General features: G+C 27.5%; 2 protein-coding genes and 1 pseudogene across 4 annotated transcripts in view; 2 read left to right on the forward strand and 1 right to left on the reverse strand.

Annotated features, from left to right (window-relative positions):
• The first annotated feature begins 63 nt into the window (after nucleotides 1–63).
• On the forward strand, nucleotides 64–1,844 carry LOC145181882 (KICSTOR subunit 2-like). Its single transcript, XM_080057073.2, has one exon. It carries the CDS (start codon nucleotides 278–280, stop codon nucleotides 1,634–1,636), a length of 1,359 nt encoding a protein of 452 aa, XP_079913199.2. The 5' UTR covers nucleotides 64–277; the 3' UTR covers nucleotides 1,637–1,844.
• A 1,142-nt stretch (nucleotides 1,845–2,986) lies between these two features.
• LOC145181208 (aminopeptidase N-like) overlaps nucleotides 2,987–22,884 on the forward strand; it is a 22,991-nt gene continuing 3,093 nt past the window's right edge. Inside the window, exons 1-19 of one of the 3 annotated variants that reach the window (XM_090100628.1) lie at nucleotides 2,987–3,043; nucleotides 3,445–3,507; nucleotides 3,939–4,127; nucleotides 4,640–4,930; nucleotides 6,773–6,959; nucleotides 7,099–7,378; nucleotides 9,848–9,968; nucleotides 10,175–10,329; nucleotides 10,477–10,590; nucleotides 12,040–12,174; nucleotides 12,247–12,318; nucleotides 12,486–12,551; nucleotides 13,112–13,272; nucleotides 13,468–13,550; nucleotides 13,719–13,840; nucleotides 15,070–15,125; nucleotides 15,212–15,359; nucleotides 15,716–15,753; nucleotides 16,159–16,260. In XM_090100628.1, coding sequence (XP_089956754.1) covers nucleotides 3,956–4,127; nucleotides 4,640–4,930; nucleotides 6,773–6,959; nucleotides 7,099–7,378; nucleotides 9,848–9,968; nucleotides 10,175–10,329; nucleotides 10,477–10,590; nucleotides 12,040–12,174; nucleotides 12,247–12,318; nucleotides 12,486–12,551; nucleotides 13,112–13,272; nucleotides 13,468–13,550; nucleotides 13,719–13,840; nucleotides 15,070–15,125; nucleotides 15,212–15,359; nucleotides 15,716–15,753; nucleotides 16,159–16,260 — 2,303 coding nt within the window. In that variant the 5' untranslated portion in view covers nucleotides 2,987–3,043; nucleotides 3,445–3,507; nucleotides 3,939–3,955. Of the gene's footprint in view, nucleotides 3,044–3,444; nucleotides 3,508–3,620; nucleotides 3,812–3,938; nucleotides 4,128–4,639; nucleotides 4,931–6,772; nucleotides 6,960–7,098; nucleotides 7,379–9,847; nucleotides 9,969–10,174; nucleotides 10,330–10,476; nucleotides 10,591–12,039; nucleotides 12,175–12,246; nucleotides 12,319–12,485; nucleotides 12,552–13,111; nucleotides 13,273–13,467; nucleotides 13,551–13,718; nucleotides 13,841–15,069; nucleotides 15,126–15,211; nucleotides 15,360–15,715; nucleotides 15,754–16,158; nucleotides 16,261–22,884 lie in introns of those variants that run through there. The other 2 variants (XM_090100627.1, XM_090100629.1) reach the window with 2 other exon arrangements.
• Nucleotides 7,645–8,894, reverse strand: LOC149883025 (uncharacterized; annotated as a pseudogene).

A 22,884-nucleotide genomic window follows, 5' to 3' on the forward strand; every position in this document is an offset into this window, starting at 1 on the left:
GTTCATCAAAATGATAAGTTTTAATAATGCTTAATACTGATTCTAGATTTTATAATTGTCACAAGAAATGTGATCTGATAACCTTGCCTCTTTTAAATTCAACTATTTTTAGTGTTTATTATCATTTGCTGTGATGTTATGGGTACTAACATTTTTCCCTTATTTTTGCCTTTACCACAGCAGTTATTTAATTTTGTTGTTATTGTATTTTAAATTTTGACTTAACATTTGAAAAATTACATTTTTTTGCATTACAGCTTGCTAAAGTAAAAGCATAATGAGCCATGCAGGCAATGTGGAATTATCTCAATTAAAACCTATCCCAAGAGAGCGTGCATTTCTAGAGACTTTTTTTTGTACTTTAGCAAATTTTCATTTTGATCGCGCTAAAGAAAATGCTGAAAAAGAAAAAGAGATGTTTAAGCCAGAACCTGGCACTTTATGGGCTAATTTACTTTCTTGTTTAATACAACTTCCTTGTATTGAAAAAAGCTATTTTATGATGCTGTTTGTAGAACGCAGGCTTTTGCGACGGGAAACTATAAAGCCTTTGTATATAGCTCTCTCATCAGATTTGAAAAAACAAACAGCTGTTGAAGGTTCACTTGCAGATAATCTTCATGGAATAGAGGCAATCTCTTTTGATTTATCTAAGCAACTTATTCAGTTTATTAGAGCACGCATTTGCATGATTGATTTTTATGAACTTTTGGTGAAAAGTAGTTGCAGCCATGGTAAAGACAAAAAATTTATATCAAAATCTATTTCAGATATAGTTACAGAATTTAACAAAGAATTTCACCATCCCATTTTAGATCCCTTAAAGATAAGCTTTACATTTGAAGCTGATATTGTCCATAGCCTTATGCAGTTGGAAATACAATTAGCTGAATGGGATTTTTTTGAATCTTTCCTTTTACTGCGTGAATGTCAGTCAAAGTTAAATTCCTGGATTGCAATTTCTCCAACATTGGATCCTCGTGAGCAATTATTTTCTACTAAAGGTTTTTTTCGAAAAAAAAACATTGAAGTTCCTTTTCTTTATGAATGGCTTTATCGTTTTTATGATCATCTTATTTCAAAGTTTGCCTTTTATTTCTGTACAACTTTAAGTTCACACATTCCACTTCTTGAAATGAAGACTTTATTAACTCGAATAAGCATTGATTTTATATCAAAGTTATCAGCTTTCCAAAAAAAATCAGATGCTGCCAGTGTTTCACTCGTACTTGAGGCTAGTAAAAAGGCAAGTAATTTTTCTGGTCATGGTTACCGTTTGTCTTCCACAATACGATCACAACCAACCGGAATGAACTCATACCCTAGTGTGGTAAATATACCAGATGTATGCCTTATAGAACACTGGCCAAATATAATTTCAATTATTAATGATCACATCAATGAGCTCAATGTTGTTGATAAAATTGTTTACTTTTATGACTCTAAACTAGAAAGCTCATATTTTTTAATCAAAGTCGATTTATTTATGACAATAGTTGTAATATACAGCACAAAGAAGAAAGAACGAGACAGTTACATAACCAGTACACTTACAGAAATACGATCACAACTAGACCTTGATAAGCTTTATCTCATGTTAAAGAACCAACAGAAAACATTTAACCAAAAACTATGATAATAGTTATGATATAGTTTATAATTGTAAAATATGATAAGTATTAAGAAACTTATAGTTCTTTAATTTTTTTGTAATGTAAAATTTATTATGAAATCTTTAAAAATGTAAAAAAAAGTCTTTTTGTCAATTTTATTTTTATCAGAAATTGCTTCTTTTTTGTATTCTGAAATAAAGTATAAAATAGAATATAATGCTGTCAAACCAATTTTCAAATTTTGAATACAAACTATGAAAAAACTACTGATCCTAAGATTTGATTTTTTTGCTAAAGTACTTTAGAATTTAATTTTAAAAAAATTAAACTTTTGTGGGGATCCATAGAATTTCACTGACAAATACTGAGAAAGTTATGTTCTAAAAAAAAAAATTTTTTTTATATTTAAGTTTAATGGTGAATAAGCCAATAAAGATGTTTCAAATAATTTATGAGAATTAATATCAAATTATATTTGGGTACTGTCCATAAATAGCATTATTATGCAGAAAAAAATTCCTAATCCTAGTTTTAGAAACAGCTTGAGGAGTTCTCATTAACATATTGATAGCTATATCTAAATAGGTTGAACCATTGAGAAGATCTTGTTAATTGGACAGGATCCTTCAATAATTTAATAATTACATTGGCAGCATCAAGAATTTAGATTTCTGTTTTAGATTCCCCTAAATATCCATAGTGCCAGTTTTTTCAATGCTACTTCTACCTCATCTGCAAATAAAGTTGTTCTCCCAGCTCTTTTTGGGATGGCAGTTACTTACATCTAATGTTTTTGAATTTTTAAACTTTTCATAGAGTTGTTTTACAAAAAAACTCCTTATTTTTTGCTGAACTGATGGTATTTTCTAAGTTTTCTGCTTTCTGAATTTTTTTTCTGAGACATAATTAAAGCTCGATAATTGTTTTATAAGTAAAAAAAAAAAAAAAAAAAAAAATCATAAAAATAGAAAATGAAATCAAAAACACAATTTTTGTTGTTATTAGTGGTAGCAACATCAAGTGGTCAAATGGCTGTGACCATTTTTGAACAAAAAGGCTTGTGATTGAAAAAGATATTTGTAGTTAGTAATTCTTTTAATATATACATAACAACTTAGCTTAAGGTGTCAGAAAATGGTTAGAAAAAAACTTGGCTTAAGGTGTCAGAAAATGGTTAGAAAAAAAATCCAAAAAAGCACAGGGTGTCTTTTACATAAGTTTTGCAATACAAGATATTTTTTAATAGTCTTGCTCTTATAAGTACAAATATCCATTAAGATAATATTTTTTTGGAGAATAGTATTTCCAATAAAACTTTTGTTTTTATAAATACTTTATAAAAACATTATTAGAATTACTTATCTATTTTTATTTGCTTCACTGTTTTTTTTTTTAACAGAAGGATGTTTTAAAATGAGTGATCAAAAAAGGTAAACATTTTTGAAAAATAAATCTAAAATGTTTTAAAGTTTTTGGTTCATTATAAAGTTATATTGTGTAATAATTTTGCATAAAAAGATTGCATGAAAATATTACATGAAAATATCATAAATAATATTTTATAATTATATTCTATACTATTATTTTATTATTGTATTGTATAATAATATTTTATTTTGTAATATTTTTTTACAATTATATTGTATAACAATACTGCATAAAAAGAGTACATGAAAATATTACATGAAAATATTGTAAATAATATGTAATAATAATTGTTTACATAAAAATTTGATTTTAGTATTTAAATATAAAATATATCAATATGTATATTTTCACCTTTTTTTATTATTTTTTACTTTTATGAGGACAAAGAAAAGTTTTTTTTCAGGTTTTGTCCATTGAGAAGTTTTATAGCAATAATTTTGCAAGTTTGTTTATTTTAAGAATCAAGGTTTGTGTTTGTTTATTTCTATTATTATTTTTTTAAAGCAATATTTGCCTAGTTTATCCATTCATAAATAATGTACATTTTACACAAGTCATTTTGCTTACACAAATCTTTGTATTGCTTAAGCTTTATCAAGTTACCACTCGAATCTATCATATTACATCTCAACAAATAAAGGTTTTTGCATAAAAGGTTTTTTTTTTTTTTTAAATATATTGGTAATATTAATTATTTTCAAAAATTTTAAGCAAGGAAAACCTTTAATTTCACTCTTGAAGAATGTTAAATAAAGGATACAGTTCAAATGGTAAAAAGTTATGAAAATTTATTCAGTTCAAACTTTTAGATTTGTATATATTTGTGAATTTTTAACAAAATTTATTTTTTTCCAAATAGAAGTGTTTTTAAAGACTTAAAACAACTTTGTTTTTTAGAACTCAACATTGGAGAAATGGAAATTGATGCTCCTACAAAAAATCATTTCTTACTTCCAAAATCTCGTATGTGGTTTATTGGAATTGCATTTTTAGTTGTACTCATTAGTGCATGCCTAATTGTTGGCTTTGTAGCTTCTGAACAAGCAAGAAAAACAACAGAAGCAAAGTATGAAAAACTGAAGCAAGGTATTTATTTGTATACTTTTCTAGATGTTGTGAAAGTCAATTTAGTTGTTATTATATTAATTAGTTATAAAAATATCTTAATTACTACTTTTTAATAAGTTTGCTTTGTGTGGGTTTGTGATTACAAAATGTTTTAAGCAATTTTTTTTCTTATTGTTGGTTGTTTTCTTATTGTTGGTTCTTATGAATGTTCTTATGAAATAGTTCTTGTTCTTTAAAAAATCACTTTTTTTGTTTCAGTCTAATGATAAGTTTCTAATTATATAAAAGCAGCTGCAAACCATTCAAGTACTTTGAAACTTTTACAACTAAATCTTTACTATGAATTTTTCAAATGGTTTTATAGTAGTAGCACTTGAAAAATGCTAAATCAATAAGAAATAAAACAATTGTTTATAAATATTGTATTTTATAAATAAAAAAGCTACTTTTATGACATACTTGTATATACATGTATGTAAGTGTAAATACATATTTTATGTATCTTAAATGCTGTTAATAATTTGGCTTAGAACAATCTGCAACAACAACAGCATCTGTTGCTTCTGCTGGATCAACATCTGTATCTACACCTACATTATCTCCAACAGCATCCAAACCACCTTGCACTGACCCTTGGTGTAAGGTACGCTTACCAACTTCCATTATTCCATATCATTACAATTTATACATTGAAACTGATCCCCCTAATATGGGTTACCATGGAATTCAAGTGGTATTCCTTAATGTTACACAACCTATAGATGTAGTGCTTTTTCATATTAAACTGCTCGAAGTCACCAATGTGTCCATTTCTGAAATAGGTATTTTCTAATAATTATTTGTATTTATTTTTTCATTTAGTCCTTTATGCTTTGTTAAATTTTTTTATTTTAAGAAGATAAAGCATGTTACATAAAAAAAAGTGGTACTGCTTAAATAAATGTTTGATAAAATAAATAGTTTAATAATTTATATTTATTAGAAATTATTTAAAGTAATTTTAAAAAGTTGATAGTTTCATTTGCATGATCAAGTTTACATTTTTTTGTAATGATTACAAAGTAATTTGTAAAAATGATAATTGTACGAAGTTTTGGCAAATGTTTGTATGACTATTGTAAAGATGATCATAAGGTGTGGTGGAAACTACCTTTCATGGAAATAACATTCTTTCTTATGTTGTTATTATGTAATAAAAAATATTGGTAAATTCCTAAGATTCTTTGAACATGCCAAATATATATGTACTTGTATTTACATATATTATTATATTAATATTTATGTACTTACATTTACATAAAAATTATCTACTACAAACAAGTGGATTTCTATCATTCTAATCATAAAGATAGCTTAATTTGTTAACAATTAAATTAGTTTAGTAAAATAAAGTTGTTGTAAAAGTTATTTAGTTCAATTATATCATTTTGTCAGTTATTGAATGCTAATAGTAAATAAAGTCTTTTGCATACAGTATGTGAAAATCATGTAATCTTGAAAATAGATCATGTAATCTTAAAAAAGAATCATGAGTATAACTCACTAAAGTTCAACAATCCAGTAAGAAATTTTTATCTTATCTATATTCTTATCTTATCTATATTCTTATCTTATCTATATTCTTATTTATATTCTTATCTTATCTATATTCTTATCTTATCTATATTCTTATCTATATTCTTATCTTATATATATTCTTATCTATATTCTTATCTTATCTATATTCTTATCTTATCTATATTCTTATCTATATTCTTATCTTATCTATATTCTTATCTTATCTATATTCTTATCTATATTCTTATCTTATCCATATTCTTATCTTATCTATATTCTTATCTTATCTATATTCTTATCTATATTCTTATCTTATCTATATTCTTATCTTATCTATATTCTTATCTTATCTATATTCTTTTGATACTTATTTGAGCAGAAGCTCAACAAGCAAGTATCACACAACAAGTAAGTATCACACAACACTGTTGATAACTTTTTTCAGTATTTGTTGCACAAACTTCTTTAACATGTTGTACAAACCACTTCTTAATACTTTTGATAATTATTTTTAACAATATATTAAATATGTTAATTAAAGAAATCAGTTTTAATAATTTATGTTAGTAAAATTTTATTTGATCTAGCAAAATCTATTCTGTAAATTATGATGCTTTATGGGGACTTTTTGCTTATAGCTTTGATAAAATGTCTTCTGACTTTATTACAGTCAGAAGAGATTTTATCAATGCTATAAGCAAAAAGTCGCCATAAGATTTTTGTTCAACTTTTTTGTTAGAATTATACTGTGAACAACACTTGCCACAGTCATTTTACTAAACAATTTAAAATAAAATTGTATAACATTTGTTTTCCTTTTTACCTCAAAGGATATCTATAATTTATATGCCATGCAAATGTATCACTATTACTAATAAAGCTTATTAAATTATACAACTATTAATAAAAGTCGACTCTTACTACTTTTTTAAATCCAGTTGTCCATCTAAAATAAAAATAAGATGATAAAATAAACAAGCTGTTTGTTTCTTTTGTACATTTTATTGGTTTGCTTTAAATTTATTTTTTATCAAAAAATCTTTTTAATTTTTTGTTGTGGAAAAAAAAAAAAAAAAGAGCCAGTTTTTAATTTTTTTTTTGAACAGGGTCAGTTAGGCCGCTTATGATTGAGAAAAGTTTTACGTTCCCTGAAAATGAATATTATGTTATAAAATTTGAGAGCAAGATACCTGTTGGAACATATCAACTTGAAATACATTTTAAATCAAATGTATCTGATATTCTGACAGGCTTCTACCGAAGTTCTTATATAGAAAGAGATGGCAGTAAAAGGTTGTTTTCTTGTTGTTTTTTTTTTAATCTTTTTAATAATGAACTTTAGTGAAAAAAAGATTTTTTTGCCTGAAAGATTTTCTAGTTGTTTATTTATTACTGATGAAATTAAGATATTTGAAGTTTTTTTTTAATCTAGAGTACTATTTACTACCAAGTTTCAACCTACAGATGCACGAAAAGCATTCCCATGTCTTGATGAACCAAATCTTAAAGCAACTTTTAATATAGAAATCATACATCCTCAAAACTACCATGCACGCTCAAATATGCCTGGTGCAGCTGTTAACATTTCAAATAATCGAACCAGTACAAAGTTCATACAAACAGTTAAGATGTCTACATACTTAGTATGTTATGTAGTGTCACAGTTTGAAATGAAGTATTCAGGTGTTGCTGGAAAAGACAATGATATTGAGGTTTTATATTCTTCAAATAATTATTAAGTTTTAGTTGATTAATGAGGTTTTTTAACAAATTTTTTTTTTTCAAATTTATCTTTACAAATTAATTTTTTTAACAACAACAATTGTAAATGTTTCAGGTGTAAGCCTGAAATATTTAGGCAACATATTTTATAGGTGAATTTAGTTTAAAAATTGATAAATCTCTCTCTCACTCTCTCTCTCTCTCACACACACTCTCTCTCTCACACTCTCTCTCTCTTACGGTTGGTTCCAGCAGCCTAAATATATTTTAAATGTACCATGATAAAAATATTAAAAAAATTATTTTCTGTTGATTTTTTAACTGTTGTTTTAAATTTCAAATGATAATCAGCAACAACCAGTAAATTTAATGGGTTATCTTCTTCATTTCTGAAAGTTTCAACGAAGTTCTGAACTGTCATTTACAACAAGAAAGCCAGAGACATAATTTTTAAATCTTAAATAACCTGGAAATGAGTCTGATGAACTGATTTTCAGTCATTCTGTCTCTTGTGATATCATTTTTACAAATCAAAGAAAAATCAGCTTTCAGGTAAAAAAAAAAAGTTTTTTTTGTCAAATTTTTTTTTTATTATTATCAACAAAAATTTCAGAATTCAGTTTTCCCATCTTATAACTGACAGGCTTTACTAATTGAGTTGATTTAAGAACTAGTTTATATGATTGATCTACAGGTAAGCATTTATCGTCTAGAAACATAACAACAAATCTTTCATTTAAAAGCCAATTTCGTTTTTTAAGTGACTTCAGCTCTGCCTTTATTGGTTTATAACTAAATTTAAAATATTTTATCATTCATGAATAGTTTTAAGATCTAATGAAGGTGCTGTTGCAGGGATAGGAGCTTTAGTAAACCATGAAACATAAAGTATTACTGTAAATGATGGTATTATATGAATCATCTTTCCCTCTCACAATTATATTATCTTCAGACACAAACTACTGAACTGTGGCTGAAGAAGATTAAATATTAAATTTCCTATGTCATAAATCTGGCATGATGTGAAACCATTAAGAATTTAAAGTAAAAGTCTTTTACTATGCCACCCAACCAAAGAACTGCTATTTGTATGAATTACTGGTAGGTAATTTTCTAAATTTTTATCAAAAGCTTTATAAAAAAAACGTCTAAATTTTTATCAAAAGCTTTATAAAAAAAACAATTTAATTATAAAAATCAAACCAACAAAATTTTCAACCTGCAAAATTTTTCAACTTTTCCAGAATAGTTTCATTTTTCTGAGTCAAATCTCTTCAGGTGATCACAATTTATCTCCTTTTCAAGAATTGATTTCCAGCTGTCTTTCAAACAATTTTCTCTTTAGTTCATTTTATCATTTTTGATAATAAGGTGAATCATTTAGTTCATGAAAATGTATTTTTAATTTAAAAAATAATAATCAAAATTATAAATAAATATAAAAATAAATTATAAAGTTTTGTTTATATTTAACTGTTTCAACATTCACCTTTGAATGCAACTCATGATGACATGATGACATCATGTCATCCAGATCAGAGCTTTTTATCTTTGATATTGCATTCAATTTACTTGTGCTTGATTTTTTCTGCTTTAAAATATTTGGCTTAGAAATAGAATAATTATCAGTCTTTCCAGAGCTCCAGAGTTTCCAGTTAGTTTTAAGAGAAGCCAGTGTTGCCCTCAGTGCAGTAAAATTTATTCCAAATTGTGATTCAGTAATAGATAAATCATTTCCAATATTTTTTTTTTTTTTTTTTGAATAAAAAGAGGAGTAGCATTAGATTTCTTAATTTTTCTAAAAGGCCGGAGATACTGTTCAACTAAACATTTTGTTGTCTTTTCAAATTTCTTAGAAATCAATGCTTTTTTTTTTTCGAACGGACTATTTTATTCTTTGAAATTTTATTCTTATTTCTCTTTTTGTTTTACTGTTTACAATTTTTTGTGAAATTTCATTATTGTCCACTGTTTTTTGAACAAGCTTCTGAGATTTTTTGTTTTTAATTATTTCTGTAACTCAAAAACAATTCAAGCACCTCATTATTAGAGGGGAACTTTTTATAATTCAGTTTATCTATTGTCTAACCCATTAGCCAGATGTTAGTTTTGCTTCTTGCTGCCATGATTGTTTGGTGAATGATCTTGAAAGTAGATGGAATGGCACCTACAATTTACTTCCACTGTAGCTACAAGCATACTGCAGTCTTTTGGTTAAAATTGCGTTTCTGCCACTTCACAAGATTTTAATGATGTTAATATTACTTTCAATGAAACTTCTTAGTTTCATTGAAAAGTTCATGTATATATATCTATAATAGATATTTTTTTTTTTGTTTCCTTGCTGCATATTACTGAAAAAAATTTTATGTAGAAAATCAGATAACATCATTTAAAAATAAATCTGTTCTACTATTATCTTGAACAGCTATTAGATATTGTAACTGGATCTTCTCTAGATAAGTGTTTGGAGTCGACCAGAGTATGTTAACTCAACAGAGTATTCATTTAACACAAGTGTTAATATGATGAATTTCTTGGAGCAGTTTTTAGATGTAAAGTATCCAATGCCTAAACTTGGTGGGTATTTTTAACCTGAAAATAAAAATTTCATTTCAATCTTTATCCTATATTTTAAAGTATGTTTGAAAAACCATTTTATAAATACCTTTACAATTACTGCAATTGTAATGACTTTATTATTTAAATATAATATAATATTGTCATAAATATTTCTTTAAAGAAATAATAGTTTATCTTTTAAGAAAAATGTTTATGTATAATAGATATGTATGGGATTCCTGATTATGCTTCTGGAGCAACTGAGCACTGGGGCATTATTACATACAGAGAGTCACGACTGCTATATACACCAGGAGTATCGTCATTAGGCAATATGAAATCAACAGCAGGCATAATTGCTCACGAATGTGCACATTTGGTTTGTTTTTGTCATTTAAAATTTTTAATATAAAAACTGTGAGGTCATTTTTAACCATTTAACACTGGGCTCCCATTATAAATAGGTTACCATTTAGTTTTAACTTTCAACCATTGTTGCCCGAATAATATGCTTGACTTTTATTAGTGGTTTGGTAATTTGGTGACTTGTGCATGGTGGAATGATCTTTGGATTCAAGAAGGATTAGCTAGCTACCTGGAATATTATGCAATGAATAACTCGCACCCAGAATGGAATATGGTATTTTTTTAAATATAAATTTCAATTCAATTGTATATTATGCATTAGGGTGGTATATTTATGTTTTCTAAAACAAACAAAATTTTTGCAGGCGTTATTGTGAAACTACAAAATAGAAAGATAAGCAGAAGTTTTGATAAACTAGAGTACATTGGTTGCCGATTTTATCTAGCATTTTCTAGAGATGGTAATATGGTTAATGTATTGTGATTTATTAAAACCTTGGCTCATCTTTGTGTTTTGTAATTTCACAGCGAAACCATTTAGTTGTCCAGTATTCATTGCTGTAATTGACTTAAAACAAGCCACAGTGATAATGATAATAAACTACAAATCTTAAAAGTAGAACAAAATATTTAGTTAGTTTAATTAAAAAGTAGTTTTTAAAATGGCAGTCAAGATAGATTGACTGAGGTCTATTTATATATTAGTTATGATACAATAACCCATTAAAGATATTTTATGTATATGATGTAAATACACATTTTAACTATTGTGTGTATGTATTAAAAACTGAAATAGATTGGAGTGGAATGATTTTGTTAGAAAAATTTTAACAAATGTGGTTTTAGTAATCAGAACGAAAAAGAGTTTATCATTTGTGACCTCAGTTTACAAAAAAGTTTGAGAAAATGTTTTGTGTTACAACCCATCTTTCATATTCTTATAGAAGCATAAGTATGCTACCTATCTTTTGTAGTTTTATTTCTAAGGTTAAAAATTACAGATTATTTGAAAGATTGAAGAATACAGCTTTTTTTCTTAATAGTTATATAAAATGTAATTTTACTGATTGTTACTTACTGATTGGTTGTATAAAATGTTACTATTGTTTGTCTTTTTATCTTTAAAAATCAATTTTATGCATTTAAAAAAAAAAATTTTACAAAAGTTATTAATCTGTACTAATATCATTTATTTACATATTTGTATATGTGTTATCTGATGTTATAATTTTGTTATTATTATTATTATTATTATTATTATTATTATTATTATTATTATTATTATTATTATTATTATTATTATTATTATTATTGTTATTCTTATTATTATTATTATTATTATTATTATTATTATTATTATTATTATTATTATTATTATTATTATTATTATTATTATTATTATTATTATTATTATTATTGTTGTTATTGTTATTGTTATTGTTATTATTAATATTGTTATTGTTATTGTTATTATTATTATTATTATTATTATTATTATTATTATTATTATTATTATTATTATTATTATTATTATTATCATTATTATTATTATTATTGTTGTTATTATTATTATTATTATTATTATTATTATTATTATTATTATTATTATTATTATTATTATTATTATTATTATTATTATTATTAATTATTTTAACTTTTAAGTATAACTTATTATGAATAGAATCTTATTTACTGTAAAAAATATTTTCTCTTTGCATTTTAGTTTGATGAATTTTTATCTTCTGATTGGCTCACAGGGATCACCCTTGATTGCCTTGCCTCATCTCATCCCATATCACAAAGAGTAGATCACCCTAGTCAAATCAAAGAAATATTTGACTCCATTACTTATAATAAGGTAATATGATGATGGTAATGATGAAAAAGTTCTATTTTTTTTAAATGTATAAACTTATTAAAAAATATTTAGGGTTCTTCATTATTTCATATGCTTGACTTTTATTTGGACTCTACTCATGATTTATTTCGAAAAGGTCTTAATGTAAGTTATAATTTTTCATAAACAGATTTTTCTTTTAAAAATTGCATTCTAATTATTATATATTGCCTTATAAATGTAGTGGTGTCATTCTATTTGTTTTTATTTAATACCACTAAATATACAAGTTTTTAGATTCCTTTTGTTCTCTTAACTTAAACTTCATATAGAAATACTTGGTTGAATACCAATATAGAGGTGCTACCACAAACGACTTATGGAACATGTTTACAGAGGTAATGTTGTTAAATATTGAAATTTATGATCAATATAAAAAACAATATTTGTATTTTTTATTACTTTTGATTAACTTAATATTTTTCCTATCAATATATTCCTACTATTTTTCCTATCAAATTTTTATTGTATATCTCTTTCCAACCTACCAGTATCTTTTTTATGCTATGGTATTCTTTATGATTTAATTCAAATAAAAACTTATAATAAGGAACAACACTTTATTTCTTTTCATTTTTGTTATAATTTTTGTAAAGTAATTAAAATTCATGGTTTAGCTGTTGTTCCTTGTTCATAAAAAGGAACTACATTTGCATGAATGAAACGTCTTAGTTTGATTGAAAAGTTTATGAAAAGTTTATTAGACACAAATAAATCAAACACAATTTTTCTTAAGTTGTGAAAATGTTAGTTTTATAATTTTGTTCCTTATAATTTTAGAATCTTTTTTTGGATTAGGATCTTGTTTAAAGCTCATGTGATTTCCTCATAGCCTTGTTTTAAACAGCTTTGACCTCATTTTAAAATCTTGTTTTAAGGTTTAATTGTTAAAGTTTAGGTTGCAGGGTGGAATGTCACAGAAATGATGGACACTTGGACACAACAGATGGGTTTTCCTGTCATTGATATCAAGAAGACAGATTCTGGCAAGTTTACAATTACACAGAGTCACTTTCTGATAGATCCAAAGGCTGTTGTTACACAGAAGTCCAAATTCAAGTTTGTATAGTTATTTTAATACACAGGTATATTTTGAGACATTAATGCTAATTTCAATAGATGTTTTGTATTTGTAGACTTAAGCATCTAAATTTGTGTTGTTAATATTTAATAATATTTGGTAGGTAATACTTTTAAATCAGTATAACATCTATTTAAAATTGTTGATTTAATTTCAAGAATTTTTTTTTTCAGTTATCAGTGGATTGTTCCCTTTACATACGCTACTAGTGACAATTTGGCTTCTGCAAAAACTAAATTAATTAGAGAGAAGTCAGGTGATTTTCAGTACAATTTTTTAGTTATTTCTTGTCAAAAAAAAAGTTTAACATGTTTATATTTGTGCATTCAATCTGACTGTGCATTCAAATGATTGCCAATTGATAATTTTGTTTTAATTGCTAATTTAAAAGAAAAGCTTTTAAAAAAGTATTTTTTTCTACTAGAATTTATTGAATCAAATGCACCTTGGATGATTGGTAATTTTCAGCATCGAGGTTTTTATCGCGTTAGCTATGATCTTGAGGGATGGAAAAAGATTATTGAGCAATTATCAAAAGATTTCACGGTTGGCATAACTCTATAATATTTTACTTATTAAGATCAATGGGTGCAAAAAAAAAAAAGCCACAGTAAATATCTTTAAATAGCAAAAAAAAAACGTTTTGATCTTACTTATTCTATTAATAAAGTGAATGATGTAAAACAATTATGGTAATATATTGAATATTAAAAAGTAGAAGGTAATAAATTGTTCTTTTTAAAGTTTCAGTTTTTAGCAGTTTTAGTAGATAATAGACCATCGATTGCTTTTTATGAATTCTCTTGAAATTTTAAAAGCATACTATTTATAAGTCTTGTTAAGAAGTCAACTGGAAATGTATTCCAACTGTTGAGAAGAATTTTAAACAGTTGTTCCTCATTTGTTAACCTATTATCTGCAGTTTTCTGTCCAAACCAAAAGTTTTCTACTGGGTCAAATCATTAATCTTCTTTTCATGTTTAACAGTTGTCTTGCAAGTCTGAGGTTGAAACCTTTCCTAAGTCTTTTCCAACAGTGAGATCAACATGTAAAACAAAACATAGGGAGACGCATTGCTCCAGATAACTTTTGCTCAATCTACTAATGTCCAATCTTAGTGCACTTTGCACCATTGGAACCTTCTTTTTTTACTTGCCAGCAAAAAATTCAACTGCTTTTGTTCGATAGGATATTGTCCACTTTTAGATATTCGTATGGTTCATATATAATTGTATCTTATGAAAAATGATTTTATGTATTTTTTTTCACAGCTTTAAGAATATAAGACTCTTCTCCTTTAGAAGTTTTAGGCTTTCTCCCTGTCCCAACAGACCTTTCAGTTTGACCAGTGTGCTGATATTTCAGTTCTACTAATTGTTGAATTTCGGTGTTTAAAACCCAATTTTTCTGTGAGACTTTCCTTGATCAGTAGCTTCAATAATTTTTCCGATTTCTGTCAGCTGGTTTCTAAAACATTGAGTGTGGCCGATTTCACTGGTTTTTTTCACATTGATTATATGAATGTTAGTTTATATATAAACTTTATATATAAAATAACATTTATGTCGGCAATATCTTTTATATATCTCTCTTCTGTCCTGTATTCTTCACTGTCACAATGTGATAATTTGTTTAATTTAAATACACATTTTAATTTAAAAACTAGGAAAAAGCGTGGTATCTTTTTTGCACCCCATTGTATATTTGTGTGCCTATGTGCGTGCCTGTGTGTGTGTTGTAACAATAAAATTCTTTTGGGAATATTTTCTGCGCAGGTCTTTTCTGTAACCGATCGCGCTGGCATCATCGACGATGCGTTTAATCTTGCACGGTAAGGAAGATATTTTCATGTTTTAAGGAAATCCGATTGCAAGACTTCTAACAAAAATGAATGCAATTTTTTTTTTTTTCTTTTAGATCAGGACGTCTCAGTTATTCAACTGTTTTCAGTTTGCTTTCATTCATCGAGAAAGATGATAATGATATTGTTTGGCGAATGGTATTAAGCAATTTAAATTATCTTGGTAAAGTTTTGAGTTCTACAAATGTGTATAGTCAGTATAGGGTAAGCAGTTTACTTTAAAGTAATTGTTATAAATTGTTTTGATTGATTTCGATACTTCGTACCTGTTTGATTTTCGTACTTACGTCATAATGATAGAATATACTGATCACTTTTTTAGCTATATTTATAAAGATTTGTGTTTTTCTCGCGTAAACAAAGTGCTTCGTTTTTTTTTACCTACATTTTTTTACGAAAATCTGCTCCACCACTCATTTTTTACGAAAATCTGCTCCTCCACTCATTTTTTACGAAAATCTTCTCCTCCACTCATTTTTTACGAAAATCTGCTCCACCACTTATTTTTTACGAAAATTTATAGTTACGCTTTTAATCTTTTTTAAACTTTAATTTTTCAGGGTTTTGTTGCTAAAAAAATTAAACCTATGGTTCAAAAGTAAGTTGTTGAAAGTTATTTATTTACTTTTTCGATTAAAATTTGCAGTTATTAATTGTAAGTCCTTCCGTTCCTAAAAATTGGAAGGTAAAGTAGTCCCTTTTTTTATGTTAAAATGTAGGAAATTTTCTTTTCAATAAAATGTAGGAATGTCTGTTTCTTTTCATTAAAATGTAGGATTGTCCGTTTCTTTTCATAAAAATCAGATGGTCTTTAGCTATCAACCAGCATCATATTGCTTGTAAAATACAATAACCAGCAGCTTTCGTGCTTGTAAAATGCATCAAGTATTTTTTTCAAAAGGTTTTTTTTGAAAATTTTCAGAAACACTTGATGCGTTTTTAAAAATCGGTATTATCAACAATTGTGCCTGTTATATTTTTAATGTGTATTTATTGTTTTTAGAAAGTTTAGTTCATATGTGAGTGCTGCATGCCAAGCTGGCGAAACTGACACCATTGATAAAGTAAAGACCATTTTTAAAGCCTGGATGATAAACGATACAACGTTAGTACTTTGTATAAGTTTAACGCGGTCTATAAAATGAAGCGGTAGTTGGTATAATTTTTCATTAAAGGTAAAGTTTTTAAAACGCAATTTTAATGCAGAATTAACGAAGAGCTTTTATGGATTGATAAGAGTCCATAGATCATATGCAATTAAAGTATTACAATGATTGCTCTTTTTTTTTTTTTAAGTTATATGTACCGCGCGATTATTTACAGGTAGTCAAGAAAATTCACTTTTAGCTTAAGAGTTCCCAGATCAGTATGTTACTAAAAAAACGATCTGATTTTCATCAATACTAAAGTCATGGTACTCCCTGAAATAAAATTTGTTTATTTCTGACAACTCCGTATACAACTGGTCAAATTTTATTTTACAAAATTTGAAATGAAATGGGTTTATTTCTATAACTCAGTATACAGCTGATCTAATTTTATTATCTTACAAAAATGATAAAAAGGATGTTGGTGCTCAGCTTATCTAACATATATACCCCCCCCCCCCCCCTCAAAAAAAAAAAAAAAGAGGACTCCATCTGCAAAACGCCCTAAGTCCGAGTAAATTGATTTTGAGAAATCGAAGGAAAACTGGCCCACGCTTAATTAGCGCTTTAAAAAAAATTATGTTCATTAAATTTGTATCATTAAATAGACACTATAAAATCATGTGCATAGAAAAAATTGCAACTTTACAGGATCTCGAAATAAACCTTTTTGAAATATGGACTTAGATTATTTTGAAGATGTTAGGTTAAATTCACATGGCTTGTTAGTTCATTAAAAAGCATTGAAATATTTTAATTTATTTAACTTGCGCGAATTATAAGTTTTTTATTATTATACAATAAATAAAGTAACGGAAAAGGAAGTATAAAACAAAGGAAACAAACAAAATATTGTTTTTATTTAGCAACTGATCAACAACAAAACAAAATTTGAAATACAACAAAAAGTTAAACACGTCTGCTTACAGCATCTTCATCAAGACAACTGCATATAGTATCCTCCTCATCTTCTAGGCGTTCTTTTATTAAAGAATCAATAACAATACTTTTTAAAAAATTAAAACGATTATCCTGCTCCCAGTTCACTCCTACATGCACAAGAATTAAACTTTTGATATCTTTCTTTTTAGCATCTGCAACTGGGACTCCTTTCTGAATCTGAGATGGACAAGAAAAACAGTCATGCCCTCTCTTTGTCATAATCTGAGAACTGTTCGAAAAATTTAAAATTTGGTTCTCCTTGGACTTTAATATTTTTAAGTGATCCTCTTGTGATAAAAAAAAGCGTTTATTTTACTGAATTTTGATTGGCAATGATTTTTTAAAAACTCTTAGAGATACTGATTTAAAATCTAACACACTCCAGTCTCTTTCTGCAATTTTCACTTTTCCCTGTGTACTGTAAACATAGTACTCTTCTGGGGAAAAAATTCCGTTCAATCTTTTTAAGCTTTTTTTTATAAAGTTCCAAATACACGGTCACAAGGCAAAAATGTATGTCCTCGAACAGGATATGCATCAGAAACTAAACGAACAGTGTCTATGCTATCCATGTATTCTTTTTGAAATCATTCTCATTCCAAGTATAGATAGCGACATTATCTGGATTTAATGATCCGTTATTTTTATTTTCTACAACACAAAAGTTGTATATGTATAGTTGTCTACAGTAATAAGCTTGCTGATCTGGAACTTTAGGAATGACTTTGTTTTGTTGATGGTCAAAGCAAGTATTTTTTAAACCATCTCTCTGCTCCTTTAAAAGATCATAGAATGCATTTGCTCTACGCTTATGAACAACTAAATCAGCAATTAAACTGTTCTTCCTTTCTAAATTATTTTCAATCTTTATTTGCTTTCGAATTCTTTCACAAAATGAATATGCATCTGATTTAGGAGAACCAAACCCTAAATTAAAGTTGATAATAACTGGTAGATTGAGTTCCTCTTCTGCATACAATTTCCATACTGTTCTAATACTTTTAAGCTCTGATGGTAGATAAAGTTTTATAGATTTCTTTCTGCTATAATGACTCTCTCTTCCAGGAAGAGTCTTTATAAATTCTATCACAGCCTTTCGCTTATCCTTAAATTTGTGGCTCTTTTTATCACCACCTCTGTTTTCTTTTCTAGGATTACCATGTTTTGAAGAAATGTTTTGCAATATTTTGAACACGAGTTTTACCAACATGTAAGCATTTTAGAAAAGTGTCTTTACAAACATGCAATATTTGTCTGTTTTCTTTTTCCATAAAATAACTAATTTCACAATTAGACCTATTTCTCATTTTTTGAGGATAAAATTGCTCTTTTTTTTCTAGATCGTTGTTTTTTCTGAACAAACAAAAACTTTAATATATATTTGTCTTGGTCACATTTTTTGATAGCATTATAAAAATGAGCATTAAAAAGGTAGAGGTCAGTATTTTTTATTTCAGAGCATTTGTATGTCGTTTTGTGGTCATGTCGGCAATAGTGTTTTGAAGGTGGTTTTGGTCCATATATATATATATGGTTTTGGTCATATACACTGCGACCATTTTCTATAGACGCATGTAGAATTTAGCGGATTTACATTGTTACAGTGGTAATAAAATTGTTCTAACGGTACTTTTGAATAAGTATATGTAAGAAAACAATGATCCATTATGCATCTGATTATTAATTGTCTTGATTGTATTAAAATAATAAAATTTTTATTATTCACGTGGCAATTTTCTATAGACGCACTAAAGTTTTTACGAGTTTTGTCGCAAACTTCTTATATTCTGTAGTATTTTTTATTTTGTGAGTCGAAATTAAGTTGAACTTAACCAAATGCCGAAAGGAAAGGTCCTTACCGATATTGAAAAAGGTCAAATAATGGCTTATCATCGAGAAAAAGTTCCAAAACGAGAAATTACTAGAAGATTGAAGAGATCACATCCGTAATTTCTTGAAAAATCCAACAGATTATGCATAATCAAGAGGAAACCAAAGAAATCTTTCAGGCCTTGAAAAACGCAGAATTGTTCGACTCGCATCAAATTCATCGAAAAGTTTGAAAACAATTAAGTCAGATTTGGGTTTAAAGGTTTGCAAGGAGACGATTAGGAAAGTTCTAAAGACAGCCCACATATTGTACGATCAAAAATGAATAAAGCACCAAATTTTGAAGCCCGTTCACAAACAGAAACGGATGGAATTCGCCCGCGAAAACATGGCTCGTGATTGAGAACAACTAAGAAATTTTAGATTAAATTCTCATGAATGCGTAAGATGTCTAAATAACTGAATACTTTTGTTTTCAATACCAGGTGATTTTTTCGGACGAGAAAAAGTTTATTCTAGTGACTACTGGCGTGATTTGAGGAGAGAACCCAAATATTTTTCGACAAGGAATTTCGGTGGTGGATCTTTGTTGGTTTGGCTTGGGTTTTGTGCAACAGGAAAGTTAAATTTAGCATTTACATCTTGCAAAATGAAAAGTTCTGAATACATTGATGTGCTAAAATTATGTTTGATTCCATTTAAAAACAAATATCGACGCAAAAAGTTTGTTTTTCAACAAGACAACGCCAGCATTCACACTAGTAGCGAGACTAAAGCTTGGTTTGAAGCTAAAGAAATTGTGCAAATGTGGTGGCCTGTTCGCAGTCCAGATTTGAATCCTGTTGAAAACATCTGGGGAATCATTGTAAGACGTATCTATGCTGACCAGAAGCAATATAACTCTGTGGCAGAGCTAAAAGTAGCGGTATCAGAATGCTGGGAGGATATGGAGCCGAAAGTGCTGGAAAACTTGGTGGGAAGTATGCCAAAACGAATTTATCAAGTAATTGAGCGCAAAGGAGGTCCAATCGAGTACTAAAAATGTGAAAAAAATATTTTTTTTGATAGTTTTGTTAAAAAATGTGAACTGCGTCTATAGAAAATAGTCAGCTATCTTTTGAATTTAATTCATTTATGATTGACCTCTTTTCAAATTTGATATAATTTTTTGATGATTTTCATTATTTTTTGATACTTTATTTATAATTTATTGAAATACATTATAAAAATAAAGTTAAGTACGTTTTTAATACATAATCCACATGCGTCTATAGAAAATGGTCGTAGTGTGTGTGTGTGTGTGTGTGTGTGTGTGTGTGTGTGTGTGTGTGTGTGTGTGTGTGTGTGTGTGTGTGTGTGTGTGTGTGTGTGTGTGTGTGTGTGTGTGTGTGTGTGTGTGTGTGTGTGTGTGTGTGTGTGTGTGTGTGTGTGTGTGTGTGTGTGTGTGTGTGTATATATATATATATATATATATATATATATATATATATATATATATATATATATATATATATATATATAAACCGAATCATACAAATTTATCTATATATATAAGATAAATTTGTATGATTCTGTTTGTATAAAACTTTTAATATTCATAATATAAAAATACACTACTTGCCTTTCAACTTGCTTTCTTTTCCTTGCGTTGTGTAATTTCCTTGTGTAAGTTCCTTGTGTAATTTCAGTCATTTTTTTATGTGAATATTAAATAAAACTTGAAGCGCCAACAAAAAGTGCGCTAATTTTAATATAAACACTCCTTTTATTGGTTGCTAAAAAATCATAACGTCATTGGATTCGCTGCGGACTTAGTATGTTTTGAAGTTGTAACCCTGTTTGACTTAAGCTTGGTTTCCAATAGTTGTAGAAATGTCGTACAAAAATCGTGCAACGTTCGTTTGATTTGTTGTGCGGTAAATTGTTATGCAACTTAATGTTTCCATTAGATTGAATTAGCGCAAAAATCTTTCAAAAAAAACTGAATTAGCGCAATTGAATTAGCGCAAAAATCTTTCAAAAAAAACAGTGTAAACAAACAAAAAATGGCCGTCATAAAAAAAAAATCACTCTAAGTTATCGACTTTTTGTTACACTTTTAATTTTAAGACGCCAAAAAAGCGTAAAGAAAAAAAAGCATATGTTTTGGGTCAGAGAACTATTTAAAAAAACTCGTTAAGCAAGGTGCGTTAAGTTCTTTGGTGCAAGAAATGATGCTATTTGATAGGGAATTTTTTTTTTATCGATACTTAAGAATGTCTCCTGACAGACTGGAACACCTTTTGTCATTAATCGGATTTTCAAATTTGTCTTAATCTATTCAATGTGTTAAAATGAGGCGGTTGTACTACTGTGTAAAAGGGGAGTGGAGTTTGTAAATTTTATGATTCGCAGATGGGAAAAATATTGTCAAGTTCATGAAGAAAGTAATGGCTCATTAGTGTCTTAGGGGAGGTTAAAACAATTCCTCACAATGGCGATATTTTGTAAACTTTATTGTTGTACGACAGTTATTGTGTGGTTTCCATTAAAAAAAATAAGCTGCGCGTTTTGCACAAAAAACAAAATACTGTTGCAGAAATAGATTTAAATAGTCCATCGCAAAGATTAACTATTACAATTCGATACCTGGCTACAGTAGTATCACAACAAACTCAGTCCTTTTATTTTCGAGTTGGGAGAGCTACAGTTTGTAATATAATCGAAGAAACTTGTTGTGCTAAATGGGAAGTTCTAAAAAAAATATTTCCAAGACCCCAAATGACATAAAAGAATGGCAAAACATCATTAAAGAGTTTAATTAGAATTGGAACTTTCCACAATGCATAGAAGCTATTAATGGAAAACATGTACGCATTGAGGCTCCTGCAAAATCAGGTTCTTCTTTTTACAACTACAAAGGATTTTACAGAATGTGTAGTTTTTCACATCAGTTGGTTTAACAAACTAATAAGCTAGAATGTAATATTTACATTTTTTATTCACATTAATAGGTTAAACAGAGAGACTCGATTGTTTCATCTTTATCTGAAAACTCTTATTTGAGAAGAAGTATTTGAACTTTAGTCGAAGCTTTGGAATAGTTGTTTAATCGCTTTAGCTGTGGAATTAATGGTTTCATAAATAACACTGCGCAGCAAAAAAATATTTTTTTTTTTTGTATCTTTAACATTTTTATTCAAATTATACTAATTTTGGGCTGAGAAAAAAGAAATTGACAACGAAAAATTTTTATTAGCTCTAGTTTTTGAGATATAGAATAACGAAATCTGGAAAAATATCTGGTCTTTAAAATTTTAACTTTTTCGCTAACAAATTTAAGTTGATTCGCCCCTTGAAAGCAAAGTGCACGGTTTTACATAAACTAAAATTTTGAAGACCAGATATTTTTCCGGATTTTTCATTTCGCGATCACTGAATTCAACCCTTGCCTTGAGAGAAAATTTTTGCTTTTATTTCTTAAACTAGAGCTAATATGTCATTTTTAATGTCATTTTCGAATTCAGCACATGGAAATAACTAATTTTGGTTTCGAAACAAAATTACTGTTGGGCAGTGTAATCTTCATCCTGCTCTTCTTCAGTCGGATTTTCAATATTGGAGTAAATCATTTCTAATGTTTTCACTAAAGTTTTGTCAAGTAAATCATCAGAATCTAATATTTTTCTTTTTCTTTAAGTTATCAGTATGAATTGTCAATTCACTTTACTCTACTTGGACACAAGAATTAACATATTCGTTTTTTTCAGTCACATCTTCAGATAAATGATTATTTAGCTCCTTGTTCAATGGATAATGAATATTTTCAA

Source organism: Hydra viridissima, unplaced genomic scaffold, assembly GCF_058129835.1.
Source record: "Hydra viridissima isolate aposymbiotic clone 2 unplaced genomic scaffold, HvirCarnegie_v1 scaffold_10, whole genome shotgun sequence".
NCBI classification, from domain to species: domain Eukaryota; kingdom Metazoa; phylum Cnidaria; class Hydrozoa; order Anthoathecata; family Hydridae; genus Hydra; species Hydra viridissima.